This window comes from Anoplopoma fimbria, chromosome 11 (assembly GCF_027596085.1).
Source record: "Anoplopoma fimbria isolate UVic2021 breed Golden Eagle Sablefish chromosome 11, Afim_UVic_2022, whole genome shotgun sequence".
Taxonomy (NCBI): domain Eukaryota; kingdom Metazoa; phylum Chordata; class Actinopteri; order Perciformes; family Anoplopomatidae; genus Anoplopoma; species Anoplopoma fimbria.
This window is the reverse complement of record NC_072459.1, coordinates 6690263-6711956: the sequence shown is the minus strand read 5'-3', so window position 1 is coordinate 6711956 and position 21694 is coordinate 6690263. Positions and strand designations below refer to the sequence as shown.

At 41.3% G+C, this 21694-nt stretch overlaps 1 protein-coding gene across 1 annotated transcript; it reads right to left on the bottom strand.

The window, feature by feature from the left end:
* Positions 1-1484: 1484 nt before the first annotated feature.
* Positions 1485-20853, bottom strand: slc1a9 (solute carrier family 1 member 9). The gene is given in 12 exon segments (XM_054606757.1): positions 1485-1710; positions 2516-2745; positions 2748-2950; positions 3066-3200; positions 7525-7719; positions 8585-8818; positions 10859-10985; positions 11077-11182; positions 13705-13958; positions 14853-15005; positions 16251-16406; positions 20832-20853. Coding segments are annotated over 12 exon segments (2001 nt in total). The 3' UTR covers positions 1485-1524.
* Between the last annotated feature and the right edge of the window lie 841 nt (positions 20854-21694).

Genomic DNA, 21694 nt, shown 5'->3' with positions numbered 1-21694 from the left:
CACCAAACACTGACGCGTGTCCCCTTTCGACTGCAAATCCCTCCGCAGATTGTGCTTAAGCGGCAGAGGAAACACAGAAGGATCGCAGTTATTTTAAATAAATCTCTTAAGATTTTATTACATACAATATACACATGAGCCGGACCTGTGAATCTGAGTTAAGACTTAAGGATGCAGGGAGGCAGTTGATGAAATTAAATTTAAAATGAAAGGCAATTCAGTGGGGAGGATTTTACAGCATTTAAGAATGAACAATGAGAGTTAAAACTATTAAATTTAAACATTACAGCTAAATCAAAACAGCATCTCGCCTAAAACTCGCCATTTCAGACACCAGACCACAACAAATAAATATAAACCATAGATGATATAGACAATATTAACATCAAGATGAGAGGGGAGGTGCAAGAAGAGCGACGAGGATGAAAATGAAAAGAGATAAATGAAGGTAGAGAATTAGAAAAAATATTAATGTCTTCTGGTTTTTGTATTTCTTTCATTCACTTGAACCTGTTGGTATTCTCAAGGTTATTTAGAGGAACATTTTGGGAGTTAAATGAGAAGATCAATACCTCTCTTATGTCTGTACAGTAAATATGAAGCTACAAGTAGCAGCACATTAGCTAAGCTTAGCATAAAGACTTGAAACAGGGGGAAACTGCTAGCTTGGCTCTAAAACCCTCCTACCAGCATCTCAAACACTCACTACTTAACATGATGTAGTTTGTTTGGTTAATCTGCACAAAAACAGAATGATAAAAAATGACAAGTTGTGTCTTTTCAGATATTTACTGTGTGTGCTGGACTGTTTCTTGACTGGGACCAGTTGGCAGGAAATCAGTGGAGACTTCAGGAATTTACTGCTCCAAGACAAGAAACAGTCCGGCACATTACGTCCTATAAAAAAGCCAAATGTCATTTGTATACTTCAGTTTTTGCACAGATTAAACAAATGTGTATATTCACGTATATTTATATACATATATATGTGTTAATTAGTGAGGTGTGTAGGTGATTGTAGGTGGATTTAGTTTGTAAAAGCGTCTTTCTCAAAAGGTGAAGCTTTTCATTCATGTCAAATCATTTTAACTTCCTGCCAGGAAAATGAAAGGAGTTGGGTAAAGGTAAAGGATCAACTTATAACTTGTAGTTGTGTGTTAAGAGGCTGATAACACCAAGATACTCTTCTCATCGAGAGCAGACTCACAATTTCTCTCCTATCAGGAAAATTTAAGGAATATCAGGCATTTGATCATGAAATGACAAAAAAATCAAGACAGTGATAGAGACATGAGTAAACTAGGGGAACAACTCTCCGTTTAAAGCTCCTCTCTGCAAACCAAAGAGCAGAAGTCTCAGGCCTGGTTTTAAAGGGCCATCTCAACATTTTAGCATTTATGTATATCAAAGTAGAAGTAGCAATGTAACCTGCCAGAAATCCAGTGTGGACCTCGAAAAGCTGTCGTAAAACGGAAACTAATCGATGGGAAGGCTTATTATTTATTTTGGGTGGTAAAAATCTGATCATGGCAGGTCGCTCTGGGGCATGGCCTGCCTCCGATCGTAAGCAGTGTCATCGCTCTCCTCGCCGTCGCTTATTTCACCCAGAACCCTCTCTCTCTCCTCCTCTTCGGTTTCACTCTCTTGCCTCAGACGCTCCCGTTCCCTGTCTCTCTCTCTCTCTCTGTAGGTGCGAGGCATTGTGGGAACCTGAGAGGGCAAAGAGACAAAGTGAGAACACGTCGACCAGGAAGCCTTTTATTTAGAGACTAAAACAGAGAATATACACGCGTTAAATGAATACATAAATAAATAGATCTCTGGTAGTCACTAGCTAAACATGTAAGCATGCAACGTTAATCTTTAGTACACTGCTAATATCTTGTTAATATCAAGTTATTTTGCTTCCTGTCCTTTAGATTCACACATTTTAAAGATATAGGAATATACAAGTACATCATCTTAAAAAAGCTTTGTTCTGAAACAACATATTTGTTGTTTGTGTTTTGTTATGCATGTCATTTTTACCATTTAATCAGCTTCAAAATTGCCATTCAGCCTTAGACTTCCTACAAGTATCTCATAAAGAACCAAAGCAGGACAGATTAATTTATATATATACACATATATATATGTATATATATATAAATCAGATAAAATGATAGCTAAATAAACTAATCAAATGTTAATCGTAAACATCTTATATAATATGTTGGACTGCTAGAAACGACTATTTTTAAAATGGTTCCATTTAGCTTAAGAATGATTCTTAACCTCATAAAGGAAAACTTTCTCCAGTTTATTGGAAAATTTGAATATCACTAAATTTAAAGAGAAACAGGGTTTTCTTTGGGCAGAATAGGTGGATGTTTTAGGAGTCCACTGTTTGTTCTGACCATCAGGCCAATCTCCAAAAACATGGCGCATCTCTTTATTCAATTTAAGTTATTAATGTATCATAGAGGAACATGTATTCTGCAGCATTAGAAGCAGGAGAAGAAGAAGTAGTAGTTACCTGGTTGTCGTGGCTGGGCAGGGCGCAGTAGCCCGCCTCCGTCCTGCGGAGGATGCGTGGTGAATGAGTGCGGAAAGGCCGGGGGGAGTGGGAGCAGACAGAGCGCGGGGAGGGAGAGCGGATGGAGCGAGGTGACGGAGATCGGACAGAGCGGGACGGAGAGTAAGTGATGGACTGGGACTGGGAGGGAACGGGGCCGTGGTGGTTTTGTTTGGGCGGGCGAGGGGAGCGGGGGGCAGCTCGGGCGGTTTGAAGGGGTCGATCAGGTCGATCCCTTCAAGGATCGGTGGCGGGGGGATGAAATCGAGCTCCTCCGGTTGGAGCATTCGCATTTCCGCTGCGTCGATTTCAGCGAGCTCGGCCTTCGACAAGTGGTCCACGATGCCGGCGCCGAACGAGTCGCCCACCACGTTGATGGAGGTACGCATTCTGTCACTGGGTGGACAAACAGTATCATCAGCGGGGGAGGATGTAGAAGAATGACACCAAAACCTTTATACCTCTCCTCACACACACTCAAACACCTCCACCTTTCAGACACCTGACTCACAGCAGCCAGTCGACGGCGATGAGCAGACTGATGTCCTGAGTAGGAAGCCCCACAGCCGTCAGGATCAGCAGCATGGTAACCAGTCCAGCACTGGGAATGCTGGCGGCTCCCACACTGGCCAGGGTGGCAGTCAGACTGGGGAGGAATTCAAGAAAACAACATATCAATTAACAGAAAGTGCTCTGACACTTACAAAGAGGGAACTCCAAACTTTATATTGCCTAACAGCGTTTGTGAGACGCTGCACTTGAACACAAGAATGCAGGAAGTAGACATGCATGCTTTTGATCTAAGTATGCGTGAGAGGAAATTATTATAGCCAGAAATACGTCATAGATAAACACAGCATTGCTAGAGACCAAAAAAAGAAAAGAAAAAGAAGACAAACTTTATTGATCCCTGAGGGGAAATGATTTTTTTTTTCACTCTCCTGTTATCTTTTACACATTACACACACACATGCACAAACAGGACAAACACACATGCATCAATAGGACAAACACACATGCATCAATAACTTGTGTCATTACATACTTGGAATATAAAAGGAAAATATGTTTGATAAAAGCCAAAAGAGAAACCAGACTTCTAACTACCTCTCACTAACTGCTTTCACTGAGTCAGCCGAATGTCTGCCAATAAACGCAATTAGTCCAATTAGCATGGCGTGTCCAAACCCTAAAGGGCTCAGATACCAATTGACGTTAGTATAAAAGGGAATCTGCCGGCTGATTTATGTGACGCGGCCACTGACAGTGAAAACACAGATATTTCTGTCTGAAATTGGTCATAGCAGTTTTGGAAGGATGAAAAAATTAACATTTTCCAACCTCCATCTGAAAATTCTGCATTGTTTGTTACATTAATAAATTAACAAATAAAATGTACAGTTTAATCTCACAGAAATCTGAAACACATGAAATTGTAAAACTAGAATTTTTATCAGGTAACATTGTTTGTTTCCCAGCTAGCAAGAGATCAGCATCACTCTGCAAGCAGAGCTGCTCGGCATTAAAGCAGACGTGATGACTTCAGCGACGAATGATAGGAAATGGATTTCATGTAATGTAGTTTTGTTGACTTTGCTTTATCTGATAAAAGCACAGCCCACAAAAAGACATCTGAACTGGACCAAATGAAAAAGTGTTATTTCAAAGGCTTTTCCACGAACATCCATTCAAACTCGTAACAGGTTCTACAGGATCTCCAGCTCATTGTTATTAAAATAAATGTAATCCTTTCATACATCACCGTGTTAGTGCACCGGTTCAAAATGTCACTGTGGTAACCGCCTAAAGGATTACTAGAGGGTTAACATAGATTTACAGGGTTACTTTAACATCATAGCAAATATTTAAACTATCTCCTTTACAGAGATACATGCAGGAGATTTCAAAATATGAGTTCTGTTATTACGTTTTTAGAATGTGAACAAGTAAAATAACAAAACTTGATGCAGACTAATTTTTACATAAATGTCATGAATCATTTCTAGTACTGAATGTGTACCAGACGAAAGACACGTGCATTGATTTTTAGACTTTCTCCCCCCTCTCCTGACAGTGATTGAAGGCAAAAGTATAGAAATAGTTGAGTACTATACTGAATACTAGATACAAGAACAATACTAGATGATTAAATTACATTTGAGAGTAATACTGACGCGTTGTAGAGGCAAAAACTCTTTTAGATCAAGGTTGACAGGATCCTGATAACAATATTGTAATTAATGTTTAATTAAGTCTGTGCGAAAAACTATATATGAGAAGTGGATGTATTCACCGTGACGTCACCCATTAGTTTGTGGACTACCGTCTAAAAACCTCATGTTTGGCATTTGGGCCGTCGCCATCTTGTTTTTTTGGAACCAGACGTGACACGAGAGGGTAGGGCTAAGTACAACCGGACACTGAATAAGACATTTTTAGGATGAACCAAAATGTTCCAATTAACTATCATGAACTGGAAACACACTGTGAAAGGGTTAAAGTTGTAAAACGAAAACAGCAACAGCTCCAAGATAGGACAACCCCATAAAGCATACCCTGCTTTATGGTCTATTTGACTCTAATTGGACCATCATTTACTAAATGAACATTGTGCTGTATTGAAGAAGACTTGAAACTAGAGATTGAGACCATAAACTCATGTTTACAATGTTTACTGAGGGAATAAATCAAGAGAGAAGAAGAGTCATTTTCTCATAGACTTCTATACAACCAGAGGAGTCGCCCCCTGATGGACATTAGAGAGAATGCAGGTTTATGCACTTCAGCTTTGGCTTTACTTTTCATCACCAGAGGTTGACCCTTGGTCTGTTCCCTTTTATCTGATGGTATCAATCTCTCAAGGTGAATCACAAAAATGTACTAAAAGAGGTGTTCAGTGTCTGCAGTAAAGTAACCGGCACTGCAGAGGAAACTCTGCAGGATCTTTACAACAAACAGTTATATTAATAAAAAAGCAGATTCATCTCTGGGATGGTTCTGCAGTAAAAAGTTATTGGCATAATGGTTTAACTTGGTTTTATTTGAAAAAATAGGTAAAAAATATTTTTTTACCTAGTGTTTGCTGTTTTATGTGTGCTAATTATATGCACACCACTGCTCATCACAAATTGCTTCACTGGAGACATAATTAAGTTATTGACTGTTCTGCCTGGAATGTGTCTTAAAAATGTTAATTGCCAAACAAAACCGAATCCCTTAATGTGTCCTGACTTTTTTAAAGTTTTCAGACTTAAATCTTTACCGCTCAGTGGAATGCTGCTCGTCATGACATGTTTGCAATTAGAGATATTATCAGTTCATGTTGGTCCCAGATGTGACTGCAGGCCAGTCGGTGTTTACCACACGACGCTGTTCATCTGATCTCAGAGCTCTGCGTTACATGTCAGTCCTTTCTGACAAACTGCAGAGCTAATTATCACTCCACTGCGACTGGGACAATCACAAGATTTACACACACCACATATGGATCTTATTCACAATTCCACAACAGATCATATAATAGATCTTTTGAAAATGAAATTTTGGAATTTCACTGCTTTTGATGAAAGACATAAAATAAACAACTTCAAAGTGCAGAGCATCATTTGTAACCCGAGGCCGCAACAAGCTGAGTCTGGTCCAAGCGGACTGGTTCCAATCAGACATGAATGTTTAGCTGCAACCTCAGAAATGGGAAAACTTACTTCCTTCGTGCAGAACTTAAAGATGTCCTTCTTTTCTGCATAAAACTAAAGCACGCTGCCTCTAACTGATGTAAGACACATGAAAATGTGAAGGAATTTTGTTTACGCACAGCAATGTTTTAATGCAACTAACACAGCATGTGGTCTTTTAAAAGTTGCATTAAGTTAAAACTATTTGAATGGTTACAACTGCTTTTAATATTTGCAACAACCAATCAAAATGCTGAGAGCATGTCATGTGACTTTCAGTCCCCTGAATACTGTTCTCTTGTAACCAGCTGGTGGTGAAAACATCAATAATGGACAACAAATAGCTTGTTACATGGAAGGGTTGTGAAGCTTCATATGCATTTTAAATATTAATATTAAAGGTGCAGTGTGTAGGATTTGCCGACATCTAGTGATGAGGGCTACTGTAGAAACATTCTACAAATAATGCATTGTAATAAAAACTCCTTCTCCATTTAAACATAATATATTCTTATTTATCCTTCACTTAGATGTTTCACCTTTAGACCTGAGAATTTGACACTAGAAGGCTGTGTCCATCTTCATCTGCTGATGGATAATGAAAAATAATGACTTTTAAGTTTTTTCTTAAATGAAAATGAATTGGATAGTGATACAGTAGATCAGCTTTTTTGTCATACTTACACTGACATTTTTAGATTTTTGTCTTCCTTAAAACCTGTCTAAAGTAACTCAGCGTGATGTTTTATATTAAAAATGTTGTTGTGTACTGACAAACAAAGGGGACCCACAGGTGGTCATTTGAGTGGGTCCCCATTTCAGAATCTAAAAATAACATTTAAAAGTGTGATTCAATTCATAACAATCAAAATAAGCTACTCTATAGATCTAATGGTTCAGCATTTTAGGAAGTATGCTTATTCTCGGTAAAGCATCAAAGACATGAGTGAATGAGGCATCGATCAGCGACAATGTGAGATAAGAATGATGCTCAGACGGCGTGAAAATGGTGACAGGTCAGTGGATCATAATTATTTTACACAGCAAGGTTTATTCTGTTAATGTCTTTAAGTTCAACATGGAAATGTGAAACAATGTTGAAATTATCGGTCTCTTATCTCTCTTTCTGTAAAAACTCTCAGTACTAAATGTTACGCGACCCATGGGTTGGGAACCACTGATTTAAACTCTAATATAAAACTCACTTTGTTTAAGTTGATTGTATTTAAATGGTTTCTAAGTCAAAATAAAGACAGAAAGAGGAGACATCACGAGTACATCCACCATGTGACTCACCTGACAGTGATTATCTGTCCGGTGTCCAGGGAGATGTCGTTCATCTGGGCGATAAAGATGGCTGCCACGGCCTCATACAGCGCCGTGCCGTCCATGTTAATGGTGGCTCCGATGGGCAGCACGAAGCGAGTTACACGCTTATCAATCTTCAGATTTTCCTCCAGGCAGCGGAAAGTGACAGGTAACGTTCCTGCACTGAAGGAAGAAGAAGAAGAAAGACCACACAAGATGTTGAGATAGATAAAAAGGTGCAGACTTACAGAGAACAGAAGCAAAGTGTCTGCTGAAGGATATAAAATAGGTAGACAGGTGGTGAAAGACAAAAGAGCAGAGGTGAGGAGGGAGGTGAGGGGGTGAAGTCGGGGTAGAGACAAAAAAAAAAGAAAAGTGGAAATTTGAGTCGGCCGACAGCCTCCTAACAGCTGGTGAACGCCACTGTTGCAATCCTCCAACATGTGAATTAAAGGAATTTGATTCCTGGCCCTGCTAAGCTTGGGTCATAATATAATTAGAGAAAACGATGATAGGATTACCGTTTTTCACTAAAGCCTCAGTAATGTGCCAAAATGACAGTTGGTTTTAGCTGCGATGCAGACTCCCGGGCCGAGCCAGGCCGATCCGAGCCGGCCAGTGTGGCTGGTGACGACTAATCCCAGAGGCTTAGACATTTACAACACTGGATCTGTCTGACATGGGACTTGTCTATGATAGCCTGTGCTTACACACATTTGGCTCCGTTGTCCTGATTCCTCTACGTAAATACTTTTTCGCCTTGAGCCGTTTCAGATTGAACCCAGATAGCTGAAAGCGAGCAGCAGGCTACGCCGATCAATCACAGCAGCTACTGCAGCTGCTCGAGGAATAGATGTTGTAAAAGAAACATGTGACACACATGTGTTAACACATGCCCCAAACAGAGAACCTCCACACACACACACACACACACACACACACACACACACACACACACACACACACACACACACACACACACACACACACACACACACACACACACACACACACACACACACACACACTTCCTGCAGGCTTTTCTTACCTGCTGGCGGTGCCCAGAGCCGTGATCCAGGCCTGGAAGATCCCTTGGTAGAAAGTAAAAGGGCTTTTTCTGGTGATAGCGAAGAATATGGCGGGTAGGATGAAGCAGCCATGGATCAACAGGCCCACCATGACGGTCACCATGTACATGCCCAGCTGCCTGGCCACAACCTCCAGGTTTCCGATGGCGGCGATCTTCCCGGCGATCAGGGAGGCAATGCCGATAGGAGAGTACCTGAGAACAGAGTCAGCAGGAAACTATTTATTCTTCATAAGGCTGACTGCTTAATTAGGATATGACTCTATGAAGGGCTCATTTGCATAAACAGACATCTCTGTTCTTATTTATTTACATAGATTTTTTGTATTGTTTTATCAAACTGGTGTTTGTTCAGTCATAAAAAAATGGCCTTTATCTTTTTTTGCAAATTAACTCTTCATATACTCACAAATTTATATATAAACTGATTTTTAGACCAGTTTAATTCGACTGCTGATGTGATGTTTTTGTTGTGGTTTATAAATAACCTCAGATGATTCTTAAGGGGAAAAAAACCCATTATATATTTTGAAGTTACAAGTTATTATTATTTTCATTATCGATTAATGTGGTGTTTATTTTCTCTATTTACGGATGAACGTTTGGTCTATGAAACCTCAGAAAATAATGAAATAAAATCCATATTAGTTTCCTCAGTGAATATTTAGAATATTATAATGTAAGATCAGGAAAAGCAGCAAATATTCACATTTATTATACAGTTATTTTTGAATAAATGAAAAAAAAAAATAAATAATGAAATGACGAGTTGTTGAAGCTCTCCCGTATTTAAAACAGATAAAACATTCAGTCCTAAACCATCATATATTCATTCTGAAACCTGAAAACGAAAGTTGAGGGTGCTTCTCATCATTTTCATGTTAGACGCTGAAAAGCTAATTTATATTTGTATAAAGTTTAAGTTGAGAGGTGAAAGGATTAGTGCTGAATGTTTCAGTTGATTGTTGATTACTTAGTTCATCAGCAAATATAATCAATTATCCATACTGTTTTGGAGCAATGAATTTAACAATGAATGATGAAAATAATCATTAACCACAGCCCTAGAACGCATATGATCTGGAAGCACCTGGAAGCATTTATCACGTGATAAATAATAAATAATGTGTTAAGTCAGGCCAACACCTAACTCCTCTTCATTAACAGTCAAAGGAAGACTTTCCTCCTCCAGAGGACGAAACACATTCTTGGATCTCTGGTTTCCAGCTTCGGAGTGCAGTTGTTCCTCTCCATGAACACAGACCGCTGTGTTAAAGCGTGAATCAAGTCGGTGTTCCTCCTTTACGCCTCCTTCTGGTCCCGGTCAAAGCGACGGCCTGCTCCCCACCCCCCACTCGAGTCCCTGGCATCCACCGACAGTTGTTTGGTGGAGCCTGCCGTGTGTATGATTTGATGGATGTGTTCCTCGTATGATACGTGTTTTTGTATACACTGGACTCTGGGCGTTTGGCGAGCGCTCCGTGGGCCCCGTGAGTAATCTGTTTATACTGTGTGAGTGATACGAACAAGGACGCGATTCCTTTGGTGTCCAGCTGCACACATGTAGATGTCTTCGGAGGGCTGCAACACAAGCATCCTGCTGTTTCTCTTCCAGCTCCCCTCCTCCCTCCCTCCTCCCTGACCATCCCCCGCTCTGAGTGCCACTACTCTGTCTTTCTCTGCTCGTCCAGCCGGAGTCCTGCGAAGCCTCAAGTTGTGCGCTGCTCTCTCTGGAGACAAGCTCTCACATGCATCTTTCCACGTCCCCGCCGTTCCTCCCACTCTGCATCTGCTTTCTGCCAAGTGGCTCCTCTGCCGTCAGTGGATCCATTACATTTTGGAGATCTTCCACCCTCGGCTCCCCTGGGAGTCCTGCAACATTGTTCCGACTCCCTGCTACTCCCCAACATACCACAAACCCCAGCATGTGCCAGGGAAACCCTCTCTCTCTCTCTCTCTCTCTCTCTCTCTCTTCCATCTGTCTGTGTCCTTCACTAACACTCTTTCACCCTCTTCCTCTTCGGTTTTCGATGTCCGACACTGCAGCTCGTTCCCACAACATGCCTCATCTACGTCGTCTTCACCTTATCCATCACTGTCACTGACCTCTCTGTGTGTGGCATCTCCAGAATGTCAATGCAATGCGAACCAAAACAGACACACATGTTGTGCATGCTTGCAGATGGGTGCACACAAACACGCACAGCAGGAGGGGGGTAAAAACAAGACACTGACCACATGATCATGGAAACCATCGTCATGATAATCTCGTTGAGGATGTTAAAGAAGTCGCACATGATCTTCCCCCGCTCGCCCATCCTGCTCATGCAGATCCCAAAGGTGATGAAGAAGCCGATCAGGCCTGGAGGAAGAAACAAAGCAGTGTGTCAACGGAAACATGGAGGGGAAAGTACCGCAGTTAGGAAGTAACATCAGCTCCGGCGTCGACTCACCGAGGACGTTCATGCCCCATTTGTACTCCAGTTTCTTCCTGTTCACTAAGATGGGCTCGGTCTGGTTTGGTACTGGGACCGGCACCGCTTTCATCACCGTCTGAACCTGGAGGGAGACGTTTCACATAGATATTATGTGAGAGGTTTTTCTCTCAGTTTGCTCAACACAATTATCAAACATGAAGAAAGATAGAGAGGTTCATGATACCTAATGCAAAAACAAGCATGAAACAGAAAACATCAGGCAGGTGGAACTCATTGCATTTTGTTCAAGAGAATATTAACGCATTTTGTTCAAGAGAATTATGATTCATGGTGTAAGAAGTAAAATGTAAAATCTAGAGAAAGTAGAAGCCCCTTTTAGCAGAGAATGATAAATTGAATTCAATACCCTACTTTCTTGGGATTAGATGTGTGATAGATTAAAGATCATATCATTTACGGTCATTTCGACATGTTTTGTTCACTAAGAAAGATAATGTTTTTGGGATAAAGTAAAAAATTAAGTTAACTAGGAATTCGTGAGGAATTCTGATTTATAATCGTGATTGTTTGTTAAAGAATGACAATGTTATTCCCATTCTGCACTTGATTGTTAATTCAATAAGACAAGCGGTTTTGTTTGTTGTGTTTATAATATGTATTATGTAATTGACTGTATACTTTGGACCACAGGAAGAATAGCCAACAGTTATACTGGATAAAAGTGTAAATGACTGTAATGTAATAATGTAATGTAATGTACTTAACGGGATCCTATGATAAATCACACAGCAAAATATTAATATTGTGCGTGAGCAAACAAAAGCAGCAGCAAAGCACACTCAGATTTGTGTATAAAGAGTATAAAGAAAAAGGCGCAACAGGGAACAAGAGATTCAAACAGGAAGAAAACAAAATGAAAATAAAAAAAGAGGGACGGGAAGGTTAAAAAGGGGAAGGACGACTCCTTCCTGCAAAAGCAATTATGCCTTTTATGACTTCAATGAATCCCCCGATGAGAGCAAACAAAAGAAGCAGTAAAACAGAGATGCAGACAGGAAATAGAGAGAGAGAGGGAGCTGTGGAAAAGACAGATAAAAGGGATGAAACAGAGAATACCGTGGGGAGAAGAAGTCTATAAGCTGGTGCTCAGCAGCGCTCTGTGTTCACCAGCAGATTGCCCGCCTGTGGTAAATAAAGATGTAGCATTACAGATGTAAAGAGATTAGCAGACGGGCTGACCCTCGCCCGGTCCGACACAGACGACTACTTCTAATCATTCAGACACACACGCATGGCAGAGTGAAGAGAGAGAGAGGGGGGCAAAAAAACAGGATTTGGACAGAAAGAAGTCTCCTCGTGATTGAGACTCAGATTATCGTTTACAAATGATCAGCTTGGATAAACAGTAGTTGGGTCATGTCCGCCATTGGCCAACTGACCGTTACTGTAACCGAAGAATTCAGACGGAAAATCACGATGAGATTTCTCAGCTGGTATAAAGAACAAAGTGTTTCTGATGTCTCACCTTTTAAAGTGTTATTATTCCTTTTATAAATCATCAGTCAACACAGGTTTTTATTAATGACGGTTTTGATTATTTAAGTTCCATCTCAATTCACTAGAGCCTAAAGTCACATCTTTTAATAAAAAAGAACTTGCTTATTTTGTATAAAAAGCAATAATAAAAACAAATATTCAAACTACAAAGCTATTAAATGAAAGCAGGCTTAAACAGGCAGGTCTTATTCTAGGATCTCTGCTTGCATTTGCACTTCATCTTAAACTGGACAATTACACTTCAAAAGTCAAACTTCTGTAACACGTACATGATCAGAAGGCAGCCTTGGACTTTTTTTGGTCCTTTTGTAGTCGAAAACCCTTTGGGTCGAAACATCCTCTCGCTCATGTAGATTAACTTGTTTCCGGAGTTTGGAGGACAACCAAGTTCTCCAGAGACTCACCGGTCGTTAACAACTCTGCAGTTCTTTCATTCTGTCAGACTGCTCAATAAATACTTTGTACTCTGTGGTGTTTTTTTTCAGGTTCACATAAAAAGGTCTTTAAAATATTAGAATTTGGCTGACAAATCAATCACAACTCTAAATCAAACTAAATCATTTTCTCTTGTTAGTGTTTCATTACTTAAGACTAGTAAGTGACTACTTTTTTGAGGGCCGTAGAGATAAAACACTACACTGATTCTTTAAAAAAGAAAAAAGATGTGAGAAAATTCTGAATGATCACGTCCACTTAGATTAATCTTGCGACCCCTGTGTGGGTCCCGACCCGCAGCTTTGAACCACTGCTTTAGATCATATCACACAATCTTCATCAGCACAGAGTTTGATGCTAAAATTCACAACTTTTTGCATTACTGGATTCAAAAACTAACAGCTTCTCTATAATTAAAAATGTTTTCAATGAAGTTTGGTTTACATAATTTTAAGGATAAATTATGCAGATTTCATTACAGGATTTAAAGCCAGAAACACAAAGAACTTCAATAATGCTGGACCAGTATTGGCCAACTTGCCCTTTATCCCATATCTGTTACACTTGTATTTGATGCACACCACCCTAAAGTGTGCACAAATAAAGAGTTAAATAACGGTTCCAGAGACACTTTTCAGATGCTGAGGCTACCTGTTGGAAGCAGGACTGCACCAGGTTCTCAGGGAAGAGGTTTCTGAGCAGGTCCAGGAAGGCGTCCAGACTGCTGACCTCCTGGTTCCTCGGGGCTGAGGTCGACGACTCTCCCCTCAGTTTGGGGTTCCCCGGGTGGATCCCTATCACCAGGATGACCCCGAGGATGGCAGCGATTACAGTGGTGGTCATGTAGTACACCATGGCTCTGCTACCCATCCTGCCACTGGAGCGGGCGTCTAGACCAGCCAGCCCTGAAAGAGACAGACAAATGATCAGTGTTTGCACTCATGAAGTACGCAAAACTGCTCTTATTATGCTTCACAATGTTACATTTTGTACAGTTAACATGCTGATATTTAGCATTTTAATGTGTGAATATATTCATGTTTTAGCGTTTAGCATGCAATGTAAGCACTATTGTCCATAGAGCCAGCAGGACAATATTACTTCTAATATGCTAACATCAGAATGTTGACTTGTGTACAGTTAAATATACTTATTTACATGTTACAATGCAATGTTATCCATAGAGCCAGCAGTACAATATTACTCTCAAAATGCCAGGATAAGAATGTCAGCTTCTGTACAGTTAGCATGTTAACTTAGATTTATTGGTAACATTTAGCTTTTCATTTTAATACCGTGTACAGTAAGCATTGTAATATACAAACGCCCAGCATGTTATGTAAGGTATATACAGCACACTAGCATTTAGCAGGCACAGTTGGCATTATCCTCAAAGCACAGCTGAGGCTCACATGAATTTGGTCAGCGGTATCTTCAACAACTGTAAAACACTAAATCCTTGTTTCAATGATGAAAAACGTTTAGGATTTTAGTCTTATGTCATGTTGAGTTTGTATGATGATAAATGTTCAGCATGTTAGTATATGCTAACATACTTACAGCGTTTTAGCTTTTAAAATGCAATGTAAGAATTACTCTTAAAGTACAAGCTGAAAGTCATTCATTTAAAAAGGTTTCTCCTCATGAACCGAAGAGATGCAAAGGTGGAACATCTGTCTGATTCATCTTCTGGGGCTCATGAATGTCCAATATTTGTGGACAGATCACACTCTAAGAGAAAACATTACTTCCTGTGTGTGTGTGCGTGTGTGTGTGTGTGTGTGTGTGCAGTGACACACCTGTGATGAGGCTGGAGATGATCAGAGGAAGGATGAGCATCTTCAGCATCCTCATCAGGATTTCTCCGGGGAAGGAAACCATAGTGAGGGCGGAGTTGTCCTTCACCGACATGTACCGCAGCAACATCCCAAACACCACTCCCATGACAACACCTGAGGAGAGGAGGGGAGGGGAGGAGAGAGGGGAGGGGGAGGAAAGGGGAGGAGAGGAGAGGAAGGGGGAGAGGGAGGGCAAAGAAAGAAGAGGAAAGAAATGGAAAGGAAAGGAAAGGAAATGAGTGGAGAGGAGAGGGAAAGGAAAGGAAAGGAAAAGAGAGGAGAGGAGAGGAGAGGGAAAGGAAACCAAATGAGAGGAGTGGAGAGGAGAGGAAAGGAGGAGAAGAGAAGAGGGGAGAGGAGAGGAAGATGGAGAGAAAGGAGAAGAGGGGAGGCAAGAGTAGAGGAGTGGAGATGAGAGGAGGGGAGACAAGTAGAGGACAGGAGAGGAGTTGAGGGGAGAAGAGAGAAAAGAGAAGAGGAGGGGAGACAAGTAGAGGAGAGGAGATGATTAATTAAGGGGAGAGGAGAGGACAGGAAAGAGGGGGAGGAATGTAGAGGGAGGAGAAAAGAAGAGGACGGGAGAGGACAAGCGGGGCGGGGAGGAATGGAGTGGAGATAAGGGTTGAGGAGAAGAGAGGAGGAGGGATAGGAGGGGAGGAAAGGAGGGTAGAGGGGAGGAAGTAAAGGAAGAGGAGAGTTTAAATAGCAGATACTAATAGCAGTGTGTACTTGGTTAGCCATAGAGAAAATGAAAATTGGTACAAATATCAGCCAACTATGAAAAATATCTACACTATTATTAATATTGAGAAACCACATGTTGATAGAACATCAGTTTCTAGATTTTTTTTGTGGACTCTTTTGCTTCTTCTTCTCTTCCTCTGCCAAAGAAAATGTTCTCTTACATCTGACATGTAAGACCTCTGATAAATGAGATCCGTCTACAGAAAATGTAAACGGGTTCACATTGGGGTTTAAATCTGGGTGACAAATGATGGACAAAAATAACACACTTTGCACGGGAATTTTCTTTTTGACTATGGAGAAACATACCAAAGTGTTTACAGAAGCAGACTTAAGACAACAACAAGTCTCATGGGAAAAATGATCACTGAGTCTGTACATCGAGTGTGTGCGTGTTAGTATTTCCATAAAACAAAAGGCTTTTTTTAAACAATAAAACTGACCTCAAATGGAATTCAATGTCGGATGTTAAATGAGGTTTACCAAAAGCTTTTTCTTATAACTTTTATTCTATGTTTTTTAACAACTACAATCCAGCTCTCACAAGCTGATGGAAACATGCTGCAGTTAATTATGAATTGCGTAATGATAGAGAGTTTCCCAGTCTGTGCATACCCATGACGGTGAGTCCCAGGAGCAGGTTGTGGGAGTTGCGGGTGCAGTGGCCGGCATCTTTATCCGCCACCTCTGTGTTGTCATCTCGCTGGCTTTCCTCTTTCTCCTTCTTGTTCGTGTTGGACTGGTTGGCTGTCGACTGGTTTGTCATCCTGCCTGTGGAGACGGAGGGATGAGATGAGGTTTAACTGCTTAAAAACAACCATGCTTCAACATCCTTGCAAAGTTTTCAGTGTTGGTTAATGATGCACTTTTTAAAACTGATTCATCAAATGTGAAGACGCTGCATTGTTTACGGACTGATCTTAACAAAGCGTTCGTCTCCAGTGGCTATAGGGAGGATTCACAATGTTGCCATACTGGTTGGCGGACTCTTCTCTTAATAAGGAGGCTGAGGGACAACCAGTATTACCAACCACTCACTCACTCACTCAACAGGAATGTCCTTTGAGCACTTGGTTTGGGTTCATTAGGGAAGTAAAGAACTGCAGGCAACCCAAACACAGCAGCCGATGGCTAAACAGGACACGATGAAACAACTCAAGAGATGTAATCTGTGATCGTCTCTCTCTAAATGGAAACTGCCAGAATGTATACTACATCATATGGAGCCGCTGATAAAAGAAGCGATATAGCTGATGAGTGAGTCAGTTAGGAGCCGTGAGATGTGGCCCCCTGGCCGTCCGACCATCCGTGACTGACGGGTCTGAGTGGAAGTTCCTTACTGGTTGAATTCATACTGGAAGAGTTCAGGAAAGGACCAAGACTAAGAGCCTGCCGCTGTACTTAAAGAAACAGTGGTGCTTTGATACTAAATGCTAACAGCACTTCAACATGCTCACAATGCTAACACGCTGATGTCAGGTTTAATGTTTACCTTGTTCAACTTCTTAGTTTTTGCTAACTTTTGCTTAATAGCTCTGAACTCCGAAAGTACGACTGATTTGACTGAATTTGCAGGTATTTGGTCGCAGATAAAAGAATCAAACCGCAATTATGACATGATGATAGCGCAAGATGAAAGATCCTGAGGGGGACAAGACTGTTCAAATTCACATCCATCAAACCGTTGATGAGACATTTATTCAAACCACAAATGTCATCCGCATAGTGGTGCTAGAGGACGTCAACGTCTAAGAAACTTAGATTTAGCTTTCACGGCAGCTGGATTCTCGCAATGTCACAAGATCATGTTAGAATCGCAGATCACATAACATCTGTCAGGCTTCAAGTAATGTGTTTGAGTCCAGCAAGCCAGAGCACGGACCAATCAGAATCCTGTGAGGAGATACTTGCAGCTATGGGTGAGTTTTAGGTGTGTTTGAGACGACAAAGATATGCAACAATGGTGGCTCCTAAAGAAGTTAGCGTAGCTGCTGCAATAGCATCAGTTAAATCGAAACTGGAGAGTATTTCTTTTTTGAAAGAAGATCAAAGAATTGCATTGAAGCCTTTTGTCAATGGAAAATATGTTTTCACTCTTCTTCCTACTAGCTTCAACAAGAGTTTAACTGACATTTGGTTTATCCAATCACCTGCCAAGTATTTTTTGAAAGCGCCTTCCCAGGTAGTTCTGTGTTACAAACCATCTGGCGGGTATTATTGAGATATTTCACCAGATAAGTAAAGTTTTTGACCTTCTGGTGGCACTTAACAAGAAGTCAAGGGATCACTGAAATAATTAGCATTCATCCTCTTGGGAACATTAATGTGTTTTATCCAATTTCATTGCAATCCATCCATTAGTTGTTGAGATATTCTGCTAAAAAACAAAAACTTGGGCTCAGGGGGTCACCAAAGTTTTAAAGATTCATCCTCTGAGTATCATGAATGTTTGCAGAAAAGGTCAAGGCTATCCATACAATAGTGGTTGAGATATTACCGTCCAAAGTGGTGGACCATCCTACGACAGTGTAATGCTTAAAGCAACAGCACTGGCATTGCTAAAAAGCATAATCTGATGTTGCAATACAGCAGCATAAATAATCAGAAAGGATGCAGCTAAATGCAGAAGAAGTCAACACTTCTAATTATGGAAGTCCACATCCATCATTTTGAACAGTCACCCTAAAGCCACATCGCTTCTTAAAGTTGGCAAACAGCCAGCTCCAATAAACACCCGACAACTGTTTCTTATTATCCGTCAAAGTCTATTTTAGCTCCTGTGTGTCAACACAGGATTGCTACAGAGGCAATCAAGTTTTCCTCCGAGGCAAAGTCATCCCCTTCAACATGAAAGGAAGAGTCAACCAGTAAGAATGTGTCCACTGTCCAATAACAGATTTCTACTCAACGGAGACCCCACCGCCAACATCTCTAAACATTAATCGTATATAAACACATTTTAAGAGCGGCGCGGCCATGCCTAATCCTTGTCAGAAGTATGAATGTCACATTTACAAACAGTCTGCTCAATGAGACAATCGCAATCAGACATGATTATAATCCATCAGCTGAGCGGAAGGCATTTTCTGCAGCGGCAGGGATAAAAAAAGTACAGTAGACGAGGGGGAGCACAAAAAAATGTTACCTACTAGTTGGTCTGCTCTCACGCTTTCACCTCCACTCTCCGGCCATATCTCTGCCCCCCTTTCTAGTCCCTGTAACAGTCGCCAGTCCGGGCACAACGACAGATTGCCAGCGTGATCTGAAATAGTATATTTTCGTGGGGCGGAGAATGTCCTGCTAGGTTTCAATTGCAACGATATAATCCTCGGTTAGCGGAGGGCGGAGGAGAGGAGGGGGAGGATGTTCCACTGTTACAGTCTTCACAAATCCTCTTTTCAACCCTTATGTCATTCTCAGCATCATCATTGTTTGGTGACATCAGTCGACCACATTCAGAGATGGAGCTGTCTCATAGGGGAAGGGATGGGGGAAGTCACCATCCCAGAGTTTTTAACAATGAAGTCATGGACCAGGTGGGATAATTTATTTTTCTTTATCATCATTCACAAATCAAGGTTTAGTGAGTTTTTAAAATCACTTTACTTTCTCTAGAAGCTGATAAGGTTCTGGGCAAATGGGATCCCACAAAACCTGGTGGATGAACTCAAAATTGAGGCCGTCAAGGCGGGATAAAGGCTGCTTTGCTTAAAACTTTTGGTGATCCTGTTACAACATGTACGTAAAAAGGTCATGAAAATTATACCAATACCAAAAGAATACTTCATTCAAAACCCATCCTGTAAAGCTGTGTGTGTGTGGCCCTTTGGTTTGCTAATTGACGGCACACTGCACAGCGTTCCTATTGCGGTTCCTGCAAATATTGCCAATGACCCATGGGGTTGCTGTCCCAGAAGTGCACTGTCCACCCTCCGATTCTCCCCTGAGAATTGAATCCGCTTGAATCCGCTTGCTGTCAGCACTGTTGCCGCTCTTTTTGCTGTTTGCACCGTTTGCTGCCGGCCGAGAGATCTCATGCAAAAGTTGCATTAAGTCGAAGAACCTTTGATTTGATTGTTTACAAGCAAAACCATGCATTTTCTAGATCTGGGGAAAAAACACAACAATGGTAGGTATAGTTTGATTTGGAGATGTTTCCATTGCACTAGGTACTGGGTTATTTCGGTCCATACCTTGTAAATATCGAGTACAGATACCCAGCCCTGTGTTCATGTATAAAGCAACTTAAGCCCCAGTCACATGAGTCAGAGTAAGAATAAGGATGATTAAACCTTTGTTTCCTGAGCTGAGGCCCCTGAAATAATGAAACAACAACATGTGTCCTACGAGGAGGGCGGCGCTGAGGAACATAAGCTGCAAAGGACATGCTCAAGGACCTGTAGCTGCTCTGCAAATCTGTCTTCCTTCCCTAACAGAGAGATTATTTTCCTGCTCCAGGAAATGTCAGAGCCGCCTCTAGACGAAGCGTAGCTGGCCTCGAGGAATGGTCGTTGTGGCTATTACAACTGAGGGAAACAGAAACTATTTACAGCCTTGTTGGGTTGAATTTGACTCCTAAAGGTTTAATGTCTTGCTCGAAAAGTACTTCCCAAAGTACAGTTTATAGGGAAAACACAGGAAACAGATGCTGACCAGAGAATCAGAACAACAGCCAGGCGAGGAACGATTGTTACGTCATATCACAGCCTAGCCTAATAAAACACAGCAACTAAAGTCAGCAGGTTCAGACTGTTGTGGTCAGGCAGCTTACAGTAAATCCTGGATTTCGTAGTAACATGACAGGTATTACAACTCTGCCAGGTAGGCTGCGGACCAGGAGGCATTCACCCTTTGAAGGGAAGCCTGGTCTTTGAGAGGGAGCTTTGAGAAACACATGTTAGTGATGAGAGCTGAAGGCAGAGGGACTTCAAAGTGAGTCGAGCTCGGAGCAAAGAAACAAGGAAGCAACCCTTGCTGGTTTGGTGGTGGTGATGGTGTAGCTGTTTTCATGCCCTCATGGGCCAGACGCAGCCGCCAGACAGAGAACTCTCCAACAATGACTTTCTAAGTGAAGCAGACTGGATAAACATCAGCGTCCTCAACGTAAATACCCTCAGTCCATCAGATGTGCGATGGCGACCCATGCAGTGCGTGATAACCATCACAATCAGCCTCCACACGCAGTCATGTACTTACGACACATCTTCTTAATCGTCATGGTTTCCAGGACGACCAGGCCCGCCGATGGCCAAAGGAGTTAATCTCCCAGAAGAGCAGGCTCTTTGATTGCTGTAAATGAGTCCAAGCTGCTGCAGCTGAAGGTGCACACACCATCAGAGCAGCATATGACGAACTACCTCGGTGCTCGCACAGTCCGGCTGTCACAGGCTCGTCAGTGTTAACCCCCTCTTCATATCCACATTAATGATCCAACCAGGTCACCAGCCAATTGCTGATGTGGATTCAAGAGATCAAACAGATGCACGTTGGCTATACATCCACTGAAACCTCCCCCCTCCCTCCAACTCCGTCTGCCTGCCTCTGATCTGACCGTAGATATTACAGAAAAAAAGCTGTGATGGATCAAAACAAGAAGATGAATGTATGTACTCTGTACGTACTACTTATTTAGCCAATACTATTAGCCGATACAGCCATTAATATTCATCTATGGTCTACTGAACCTTTAACGTTGGATCTGTCTTGAATTCATTGTGTGCATCAGTATTATAAATCTAGTTTAAAACAAAATCATGCACATATTTTTTATAATGGATTCATTGTTTCACTCGTTTTTCAAGCAAAAATACTTAAAAAACTGTTAAACCATTCTCTGTTTCCAGTTTTTTCACGTGAGGTGAATTGCATCAGTCTTTGTCATAATTCCTCATAAACTGAATATCTTTGGATTTTGGACTTTTATTTGAACAAAACAAGACATTGGAAGACATCAAGTTGGGCTCTGGGTCAAAATTATTGTTAGCGTCAGCCCGAAACGCAATGTTTTATTTAATAATTTAGAGAGTTAAACGACCATTAGAGAACATGGAATTAATGGA